This window comes from Taurulus bubalis (assembly GCF_910589615.1).
Source record: "Taurulus bubalis genome assembly, chromosome: 9".
Classification (NCBI taxonomy): Eukaryota; Metazoa; Chordata; class Actinopteri; order Perciformes; family Cottidae; genus Taurulus; species Taurulus bubalis.
The window spans coordinates 15,763,174-15,774,843 of NC_136597.1; the positions used below are offsets into that span (position 1 = coordinate 15,763,174).

At 38.8% G+C, this 11,670-nt stretch overlaps 1 protein-coding gene across 1 annotated transcript; it reads right to left on the reverse strand.

Annotated features, from left to right (window-relative positions):
- Nucleotides 1-50: 50 nt before the first annotated feature.
- rasef2 (RAS and EF-hand domain containing 2) lies at nucleotides 51-11,075 on the reverse strand (the record flags this gene model as incomplete). Its single annotated transcript, XM_079223046.1, has 17 exons — nucleotides 51-186; nucleotides 268-344; nucleotides 460-573; nucleotides 681-795; nucleotides 1,001-1,082; nucleotides 1,168-1,312; nucleotides 1,861-1,962; nucleotides 2,055-2,244; nucleotides 2,341-2,411; nucleotides 2,547-2,628; nucleotides 3,405-3,473; nucleotides 4,122-4,237; nucleotides 4,320-4,397; nucleotides 5,260-5,355; nucleotides 5,678-5,768; nucleotides 7,408-7,560; nucleotides 10,762-11,075. 17 exons carry the CDS (start codon nucleotides 11,073-11,075, stop codon nucleotides 84-86), a joined length of 1,998 nt encoding a protein of 665 aa, XP_079079172.1. The 3' UTR covers nucleotides 51-83.
- Between the last annotated feature and the right edge of the window lie 595 nt (nucleotides 11,076-11,670).

Sequence of the window (11,670 nt, forward strand, 5' to 3'; positions counted from 1 at the left end):
GTGAGCAAAATGACATCTTTGTCACAGAATATAAATCACTTGGTGTCCTTCGTTGTTCCATCGTATCTACCGACACCAACCATCTACAGTCCACAGCAGGCGTTGAGAGACTTCTTTGGGTTGGATTGACTCAGTTTGACCTGAGAATCTGACTGCCGTCTCAGTTTGACATTTTTCTTTACCTCTCTGCGGGAATGGAAAACAAGTCTAAGTGTTGCCATGGTTTGTGAAGAATAACTCAAACTATTTCTCTCTCTGGCCTCCTACCTCGCTAGATGAAGCACAGTCTCCACAACGTTGGTTCCCTCCTTGGCACTCGTTTCGCAGAACAAGGCGCCGTATGCCTGCAGGGTAAAGCATCGACATACCTGACTTTAAGTCAGTTTATTTAGACACCTGGGAGGCCGGGCGTCTGCATAAACACTTTTCTATCAGATGGAATGAAAGGTCACTACTCACCTTGGCCAACTTCTCTCCGTGCAGACTGCTCACACAGCTCCCTTCTGGAAGCTGCTCTCGCAGGTCCACCTTGTTTCCAATAACACACATGGGGATTTTCTCCTCCGTTGAATCCTGGATGAAGACAAAAGGACATTGTAAAGTAAGTTACTGCTTTTAGGTGCTGTATTTTTTATTTGCCATTAATTCAACATTTATCAAATCAGCATTTCCACAGTTACCTGAATCTGATCCACCCATGCTCTGACGTTAAGGAAGCTGCTTTCTGAAGTGACATCGTAGAGAAGCAGGACTCCGTGAGCTTTACGGAAATAAGACCTGGCGATACTACGAAACCTACAATTAAAACAAAAATTATATATATATATATATATATATATATATATATATATATATATATATATATATATATATATATATATATATATATATATATATATATATATATATATATTTTCAATTATCATTATCCAAAGAACATGTTTCAAGTTTTAATTGTCATGTTGCTACTTCCTTGATAAACACAGAGTCGGTTCAATACCTCTCCTGCCCAGCGGTGTCCCATATCTGCAGGCTCGTCTTCTCTCCATCCACAAGCATCCTCTTTATTTGGAAATCCACTCCTGACCCAAAAAGCCGATTTAAACATCTGAACTCCAGAATGTGTCAGTGTTTGGTAAAATGCAATGTGTTTTCTGTGGCACTTACCGAGTGTTGTCTGAATGTCTCCCCTAAACTCATTGAGCGTCAGTCTCAGTAGGAAGCTGGACTTTCCAGCTCCTGCGTCTCCGGCTAAAACCAGACGGTACATTGGAGCCAGTTCCTCAGTTTCTTCTATGTTGGCTTCTAAAGGCTTTGGAAATGCAACAAAACAAAACATAACAATACAACACATGTTTTGGGGGAAAATCTTTCAGTTTGTGGTGTTTGTTAAAAAGAAAAACAGTAAAAATGCATTTAGTTGACAGTGAATGATTACTCTTAAACTAAGTGTTTGCCTAAACTCATAGATCCAGATTATTTCTCTACCGGAGCTTTCCAGCACATCTGTCAGTCTTTGCCATTATAACGCTATCACATGATCTAGGCTCCATACTCCACTTCATGGCAACTGAACACACTGCTGATGAAAACTATGAGATGTGGTGGAAACCTCCAGAAAAACCTAGTTCTGAAATGAATTGAGTGAACAGCATGTCAATAGACAACTGAACTAAATTCAGTTGAAAATAATATGTTATGTAATATATAACAACTATGTATCTATCTAAATCTGAAGGGTTGAGAGATGATTAGCACGGGAGTGATCAGAAAAAACATTTCCGCAACACAAACTTTTAAAACTTTCCTCTGATTCTTCTTTGGGGCTACAAATCGCTATGCATTAAAAAGCCATTGTACCTTTGTGGAAAATGCAGACAAACGTCTTCGTAGAGATGACGCAATAGAGATCGTCTTGCTGGGAGCCATCGACACTGCAGCTTCAGATTTCATTTCCGATATCTATCACAGACAGAGTACAATTAAAAGTCATCACAGCTCGACAGCACTGGCATTAACGTGGCCCACTATTTAGACCCGATGCGTGTTCTGACCTCCACATCAGACGGGACACACGAGTAGCTGTGGTGCACCGTCTCCAACGAGTCCCTGCTGTCGTCGCTGTCATAATCACTGCCTGAGCTCTCAGCTGTATCCATCGGCAGCGAGACTCCACTGTCCAGGTACTTATCAGCCCAGGTGGCCACGTGAGAGTAGGTTGTTTTGCCGGGATCCCGCTCCGGGCTGCAAGCACCGACACACTTGCTTTAGCTTTGACGATTTAATTCAAAGACAGATCAATCCTCAGATTCATAGAAGTGTGTGAAAAACTTTATATACCTGCTATGGTTGAGTGTGCTCTGTCGAAGGGGCTTCATTCTTCGGGCTGGGATTTCATTTTGGGGAGGCAGCTGTTGAGCGGATTATGAAAGTCAGGGAGGAAACCTTTTCCACACTTGAACTAGTAAAAGGAATTTACTGCAATTTTCTATTTGATGTAGATAGTAGGTATGAGGAAATATGTCTTCATCAAACAAAGGACTCACCCTCCTTTTAGCTGCAACTGCTTCACTGGCCAACGCAGAGCGCAGCCCGTCGTTACTGTCATACAGCTTTTTGTTTGTTTGCCTAATGATGTGTTCAAGGAAATACAAGACTGAGTCGTGTTTATTTTTGGCAAATCTTGTTTGGTAAAGATGTTGTAATGACAATGCAGGGAGTATAATTTGTATATAATCTGGATGGTATTTTACAGACTGGATAACGCAGAGCAAGAAAACATTTACACAAAACAAAAAGGACCACAAAAGTATTCACAAGACAATTTAGTTTACCTTCCTTGTTTTACTATGCACCTCATGCACTCTGCATTGGACCGTAAACACACTAAAGCCAGTTATTCTGGTAATCCAAGTATGTTAATATGGTGGTTCACACATTGCCTTATTTAACTTTAGTAAGCATATTATTTAAAACACTATAATGTAGCTGGACAGAGAAGACAACTTCTTTCAATATATTATAAAAACTGTCTTACTAATCGTCATTGATTATTTGTTTGTAAATAACAACAACCCACAAGAGTTCAATATCATTATACTAACAAAATTCCCCCTGGGGATGAATAAAGTATCTATCTATCTATTTATCTATCTCGGTTTACAACTCGTTACAGTGTGTTATAAACCATTTATTAAGTGTTTAAATATCGCTTATAAATGCACAAGAATATTTGTAGATGTACCTCTTTAGGTATATTTTGTGTGTCAATATTTTGAATGAGCCCCAAAAATGTGTTCACTTCCATCCACTGTATCTTGGTGGCAATAGAAATCTCAGAAAAAAAAATAAAAATCACTTCCTAAATGTCCACATTAGACAGCTTTATCAAGTGAAAGACTTACTGGAGAACCTGAATCTGATTGGAATACGACTGGTATTCCATAACCATCCTCTTCAATTCATCTGTTTCTCTGTAAAGGAACACAAGCCACATGTAACGCTGGTGTTGTACTGAAAGCCGGATCATATTTTGCGTAAACAGATGATAATATAAATCCTTATATTCTGCAGATATTCTCCATTACTCTTCATGCCTATTAAAGTTCAGGTCAGCGAGGTCAGTATAACACAGCTATGCAGCTGGAGTTGGTTGTGTCTATGAAAGGTCCAGTTCTCAAGGGAAGTCAGTCACACGCCTGCGCACTTCAACACTCACAACTGTTTATCAGTATGTTGACATTAGTGAAGCAGACGGGTCGTTGCACGGTCCAGTCTTGTGAGAAAAGATGAGAACACGGGATTCTCCTCCTCTTGACAGGATAGAGCCAATCAGATGTTAGGACGAGGCGAGACGAACCTGTGACGATAACCTGTGTATGAAAGGCCCCACTTCCGTTTGGGGGGCAGTTGTTCTTGACCCAACCTGCGTGTTGGCTGTACCACTCACTGCTTTTGCAATTGCAGCGCTGACTACTTTGCTTGTGATCATTTAGTAAATAAATATAGAGAACGAGAGAAGTTGTTGAACTGAGTTCTTCTGGAGGCTACACCAGGCATCCAATAATTAGCACGCATTAACACAGACGTGAGCTGAGCTGAGCTTAAAGACACTGCCTCACCTTTTATGTTGAGCTTTCTGGTCTGCATACATGTTCTTCAGCTTGTCCAGCTCTGAGTGCAGGACGGAGATGTCCGTCTGGGCTTGCAGCAGAGAAGTCCGCAGGTCCTCATTTTCCTGTGAGAAGATTAAGTGAATAACTGGAACAATTCTACACAACATACACGTGACTCTGTGAGACAGCTAATACATGAAGTACCTGAGAGAGATCCTTGATCTGTCTGTTCAGTCTGTCCACCTCCTCCTTGGGATGGTTGAAGTCAGTGTCTTTTTGGCTCTAGAGAATAGACATTTTACACAAGCATTTTTAAGCCAATGTGTTTTAATTTAAAAAAAAGACAATTTTCAGACATTCAGTTTTGTTTACATGGTTTTATTTACTCTATAATGTAGAGACAAAGAGGAAGGTTTGCTTAATCTAAGTATTGAATAGAAGACTACTGCCACACAATCAATAGCTTAAGTAATTGTGTTTACACTCTCTGTGGAAACGTGTTTTCAAGAGGTGTACATTTCTGGAAAAGAGAAGATTGCTTTGCCTTTCTTTAAACTGCTCGATATTGGTCTTTGCAATCTGCAACTATGTATCAGAGAATGGTGTTCCATTTTTACTATGTGTATCGTTTTATGAGCACTTGGTTCAAGTGTTGAACCTAAAACCTCAAACACAGCCCACCCTCTCAAATTTTGCTTAGTGATGTGTGGGCTGGGGTGGAAAAGCAGTCATGATAAGACATTACATGTAGCTGGATTGTAAGCATACACTATAGGAGCTAGCATGGCTAGCAAGCTAATAACAGCATTGTTGTTTACATTCAGCATCTTATCAAACATGACCCTCTATGCTTGTCCTTGCACTAATTGCATCTACGCAGCATCCCTAATTCCTCAATCTGACTCCCTCTCTCATATTGACTGGACATTAGATACCAGGGATTTAAAGGTGCTCTTTGAAAAGGTGACAAAAATGGGAAAAAATTGGAAAACACTTTCTCTGTCTTTCAGGTGCAGCTGCATATGCAAGAGCTGCTGTGTTATTTTTCAGTGACTTTCCTCTCTCTTTTTCATGATCAAAATCATCTTCATTCAATCGGTTTACCGTGGAAGAACAAAGTAAATGCATGTGTGGAAAAACCTACCTTCAACAATTTGTCCACAGTTGCATGTAGATCTGTGACCTCGTTCTTGTGCTTCCTCTGCATGGCCGCCATAACTCCTTCCATTTTTTTACACTCCTACAAACATTAAACCAAAGTAGTGAGAGGTGCAGACCGGCTCAGGCCTTGAAGAGGGGCTTTCATTTGCCTATACAGAGGCTCTTTGTGAGCAGACATGTAACCTGCTGCTATGTGCTGCACCACAAATATGCAGGTAGCTCACAAGAACCAGTGAAGTGGAATCACTTTGAACAATTTTTTCTTCTTCTATTTCTCAGTGTACTGTTAAAAATGCATGTTTTTACAGCAGCCCCTTCATTTGCTTTGGTATATTTCACTTTCCATAAGTATGAGAGTAAATCACAGGAGCAATCGTCCACTACAGTGCACTCAGACTTACCTCGTCTCTCACCCTTGCCTCGGTTTTGACAAGCTGCTGCTGTATATCGTCCTCCAGTTCTGTCAGCTGACTGTTGTTCATTTCCTCAGCTCTGTTTGAACAGAAGAGTATGTTCAAGTGTGTGCTGGCAGTTGCAGATTATCAAACAGTAGTCAAAGAGATGAATACAGCAGGAATAAGAAGGAGAATCCATTCACCTACTCTGCATTTGTCAATTCTACCTGACGGGTTTGACTTCAAACGTGCTGCAGTTGCCACTGCTCTGCTCTCGTCACACAACACATGAACCAACCAGAGTCGAGGGAGGAACAGGCTCCACAGGTGTGCTCAATGTCTGTGAGATTTCTCAACAAGATAACAACATGATCTATTTAGTTTAGTGTAAGTTTTATGCCAATATTTCAAAGGTCTGTTAATTTCAACATAGTGGAAATATAGGTACAGCTAGCTGTATATCCAGTCTTAAAAAGGACTAAAAGAACAAAGCAGAGCAGCACATTTATGTCTTCCTACTTCCTTGAAGAAGGAACTACCTTTCTCATGACGTGTAGTTACTGAACCACAGAAAGTCTAACAAAAACAGCTTAGACACGGTGTATTCCTATGACGAGGAGTGAAATTCAATAGTCGATTAAAAAGGTACTATGTGAGGCGTCACTTCCCAGATTTACTGTAAGGGAAGTTATTAAAAGACTTAAATAATAAAACCTATAATATATGCAATCATTGTTCAGTTTGAACATCAGTAACACTGTGATTACAGTCATTATAGTATTATTTTCCCTGCTGATAACTACTTCTACTAATACTAGGTGTGACTTCAGGACAATATTCTTGAATACTGTTCCTACATTATTGAGTTCATACAATTTGCCAGCTGACAAACTAATTTACAGCAACGGCAGAAGGGCCCAATGACAGTTAGATTTGAAACGGATATTTACATCGACTCAAATAACTCATGAGTATGCTCGTAGTCACAGAGAATTTGTAAATATGCCTGTTTTCATTTTGAGTTGATCTCAATCTCCAAGACAAAAGAACAACTCTGATAAACCCACTCGATGCTTCTTGCACCAAACGGCAGTCAGGAAAAGTCAACGATTAGCTGGTAAAACGGTTGACGCGCTCGTAGCTGAAAACTCATTGTTCTCACTAGTTGGTGGAGACCAAAACAGAGATAAAAAGGAGTGAACATTGGATTTACGTTTGTCTGGTGGCCCGAAACATGGCATGACATTTTTTTGCAATAATGTCAGTTGTGTACCAGTCTGCTTGTTTTTAGGTTGTTCTGTCCTCTAGTCTAATGTGCTACAATCAATGAGTGCAGTTTTAAGTCAAACAGTTAATCCTGTAGCTGCAGTAGACTCGAGGGAATCAAGTGACAAGATTTGTCCACCATTTCTATTTACAGCCAGAAGAGGGCAGCAGTTCACCACTGCTCTATAATCCAAATACATTGCAGTGAGAACAGTTATGATTATTTAATAAATTCAAATAAACTAAAAACTATCCGTCCAACAAGTTTAATTTTAAACATTCACTTTAAAATGCTAATGTCACTGCTCACAATATAGCCACATGAGCTGAGTGTTTCTCATCATTAACACCTGTGATGTGGCTTATTGTTTACATAATGGGTCTTTATTTGATAATAATTCTATTTTACCGGTCATATGTTCTGAAGTGTTCTGACCTTACATAGTCAAAAGGCTGACAGTTACCCTCACCGCTTTATACTGGTCTCCAGCTGTTCACACTCGAGTCTGTAGTCCTGGCTTTGGTTGATCAGAGACTGGATTATTTCCTCATACTGCTGCAGCAGATTTGTGTTTGAGGAAGAGTGAATGGCCTGGTAAAGATCAGCCAGCTGCTCCCTGAGACTGTGGGAGGAGAACAAATAGTTACTTCTAGCAATGAGCAGGTCAGTAGCATTTTCTCTGCATCATACCCAAAATCGATCTTCCTAGAATCAAATATTAAACCCCCGCGGGCCTGGAGGTGGATGTTAAAGGTGTACGTTTCAAAGTGGGAGAAAATTATCAAATATCAACATAAACATCTCCCACCAATCATGCAACAAAGTCCACTTTCAATCTTCACTCAACAATATGGCTGAGGGCTCAACCCTGTTGGACACAGTTGGACATGCGAAATACAGATTTTTATTTGATAACCACTAATAAGTAAAACATTTTTTATAGAGGCATCTACATTTCTATGAATAAGATTTTCTTTTTTATAATAATAAACAAAATTTTTTTTGAACCCAGCATAGAATGATTTGTTATGCCATCTTTTACAACATACTATAATGTGACATTTTAATGACATACTAGGAATGTATGACATATTATTATATACTTTTTTACATTCTATAATTCTTGATGACCTACTGTACAATGGCATTTTCATGTCATAAAAAATAGAATGTTATGTCTTTTTTTTTTTTAAAAAGGTATACTACATTACATAATTTTTTTATGAAATCTTTAGGACATGACATTTTTATTAAATTATTTGTATAGCCCAATATCACAAATTTGTATCAGACGTCTTTACGATCTGTACAGAATGCAACATCCTCTGTCCTTTGACCCTCGCATGGGAAAAGGAAACATGTATGACATATTATACAATGCCATTTTGTGATTTTTTTTTCTCCAGATATGACAGTTTTTTACCACATACTATACACTTGTAATGAAAATGTCTACAACACACTATACTGTGACATTCTTTATGACAGTGTAGTCCACAATAAAAACATCATAGTATAGTACGTCTTAAAAATTGTAAGGTATGCCAAACTATATATGATCTATAACTATTTTACAACAGCTTTTAAGAAATACTATATCATGATATTTTTATGGCAATATACTATGGCTCTATTAATTTCATTACATTCTATCACATGTGTTATGGCATACTATACTACTGCATTTTATGACATTCTATGATGTAATCATGTCATACAATGTTTTATGCTTTTTTTTTACATTAAATCATCATGACAATTTCATGACATTACATGTCGTATGAGGTACTATACCATTATGTGTTTAAACATACCATAATGACAGACTGTACCATGACAATCCCAATGCCATTTATTAAGACACTATACAATTATATATTTAGGATGTTTTTCACAGCTAACAGAACAATGCAATTTTTTCTATACATTTTATGACTATAATATTTATGCCACATGATATGACTTCTCTGTAACATGCCACCGCCCGCTCCATGTGTTTAACTCTCCTTGTAGTGTTTCTATTGCACGTTGAGTAGGATATGTGTTCCCCTGCAAGTGATTGGCACCTTCCAGTCCGGGATCCTGATTGAAGCAGTACCTGGTCCGATCCGCCAATTCAAAGGGTGCACTCTGGAGACTGAATCAACAAATGCCTGGCCAGCTTGAAAGTCTTAGCCGCTGAGGTTTCCAGTGCACCAACTTAAATCTTCATTGTCATTCTTTCAGAGCTAGTTGCTAGATGTGACGTCGCCTCTGTGATTTGATACTGAGGAGGCCAGGCAGAGTTTTAACGACTAATTACACAAACAAAACACAGACATTCTTTTGTTTAAGAAACTAGGCACAGGTGTTTTTTGGGGTGAGGATTACACTTACTTTGAGAGTCCTCTTTTTTTTTATCGTTAATGTTCGAATTTCCTAAACTCGATAAGTAACCTAATTTTAGCTTAACACATCTGGTACAATGTTGCTTTCTTTTCCTTTTATGGCTATACAAAAATACTATACCATGAAGATCACTTTTGTATGGCAATATTTTACAAAGTAATATAATATTACTTTTTCATTTTATTTATAACTTTTACAATGTTATTCTTTATGACGATGATGTTATTTGATATAAAACTAAGAAATAAAACAATTTGTAAACTGACTTTGGAAAAGTACATTTCTGACCCACTGTAATGTTGAGCCTGCTATATTTACATCCAGTAAATGATTAAAAAGAGATCAAACAAACAGAAGCAGTGTGCTCAGGCCTATTTTAGCAAGATGTAGGAGTAAGACATTGTATACACATCTTCAAACGTATACCTAAACAGGAAAAACATTTTATAAAAAACATAAAAGGCAGTGTGTTAAAATCCCTCATGGATCATGATAGCATCACACCACTTGGCTCAGCAACAGCCGAAAAAAACTCAATCATTTTACAGCGATAACTGTTAAAATACATTTCATGACCTGAACAGCCAGGTAGAAATACAACTAAAATCACGAGCTCATCAGTATATTACTTCTAATGTGGTAAGCTCCGCCAAAACAACTAGAGATCTATTTACAAATCTGTCTCTTCCAAATTTCCACTTGGAGCTCTTTGTCATCATAGCTACCTTTGATACACTTCCATACAGGATGAATACAAACGACATCTATCCATCTGAACTCTAGGATGGTTTCATTCTCCAAATATTAACTGTTTGATCATCAACTGTTGTTTATGGATAATAGAGGAAGTATTGTTGTCTGTAGTTGTTTCTCCTCCTAATTGCTTGTCTTGATGATATCACATAACTTGAACACCTGTTAATGGAGCCACATGATGACAACTGAAACTCAATAAAAAGCCTGGAGTTAAGATTTGTCATTGCAATTTATTTTGTTTCTCAAACTTTGACTTGTGAGAAAGTGTTAATAACAGACTGCTGTAATTGAGTAACACAATGTAGCTTTAGTGTTAAACTGGCGTTGGCTTCTGCTTCCATTACCGATAGGTCTTTACAGTTAAACTAATATTATGACTAACGTTATTATGTGCGTTGCTGCAGGGCAGAGCCCTTACAGTCATATCAAATTAAACATTGACGCGTATCTTTTGTATATGGGTTCATGAGTCACCAGTAAAGTCAATCCCACAGGCTTAAAAGAATAATTAAACAAATCCTTGTTTTCGCTGGTTAAAAAAATAAGGAAATAGGACCAGGAACAGGTTCCAGATCAGCTGTTACGCAGCAGCCGAGCGCAAAACGCTCCAGAAGCAGCGACAGCAGTCGGCTACAGCTTTTTTTCTGGTTAATTACGGTTCAGCCGGATGTGGGTTTACCTTTCAGAGAGGACGGACTCAGAATCTATCCTGTCTTCAAACTCGTCCCACGGGCAGCCTTGGTTCCGGGACGACCCGGTGGCACCGAAAGACGCAAAGTCCAGAGTCTCCGAAACCTCCTGAAACCTGGAGGAGAACCTGCTGTAGTCGATGCATCCGTCCGCGTCCGCGTCGAACTTGTCGAACAGAGTTTTGACCTCGGTTTCGGACACGTTGAGCTCCCGACACACAACGGTGAAGTCATCGTACTCTATTTTACCGGACTTGTTCACATCGCAAGCAGAAAATAACCTCCGAAGACTGGGTGGGTCCATATTTGAATGAATAAAAACACATGCAAAGCATATAAAATGTCAAGTTAAAAATTCAACCGGGCTTCTCTCACGACCCGACTTCGGCTGCGTGCCAGACAAAATAAAAGCCTCCGTTAAAATCTCACAGAGGTACTTTTACAGCCACTCATTGGTCCAAATCTCAGTGGAGGCGGGTATCATCCGAATCAATGGATCCAATGTGCCACTTCCTACCTGGAATATATCCGATTACCGCAGCAGCAACCTGCGTTATAATTATTTGGCTTCATCAGGAGTTAATGTCCTCCTTGCTTGCAGCTGTACAACACACACGCACGCACGCACTTGCTAGCCTCTATTTACCTTTAAGGTGTGTGGTGCATGAGAGTTTTATCAGAGACACTCCTCTTTGTTTGCAGTGTTTCTGACTCCACCCTGATTTATGAAATCAGCAGGAGCATAATATTAAAACCTTCAAAATCTTTCAAAAGCATTGTGGTCATTTATGGAGATGATTAAATAGGGAAATGTTTGACATCATATAATAATGGGACATTCAAATAGAAAAAAAAATGATCTATTTGATCTTTATTTGAAAAATTAAAATAAAGTGCTT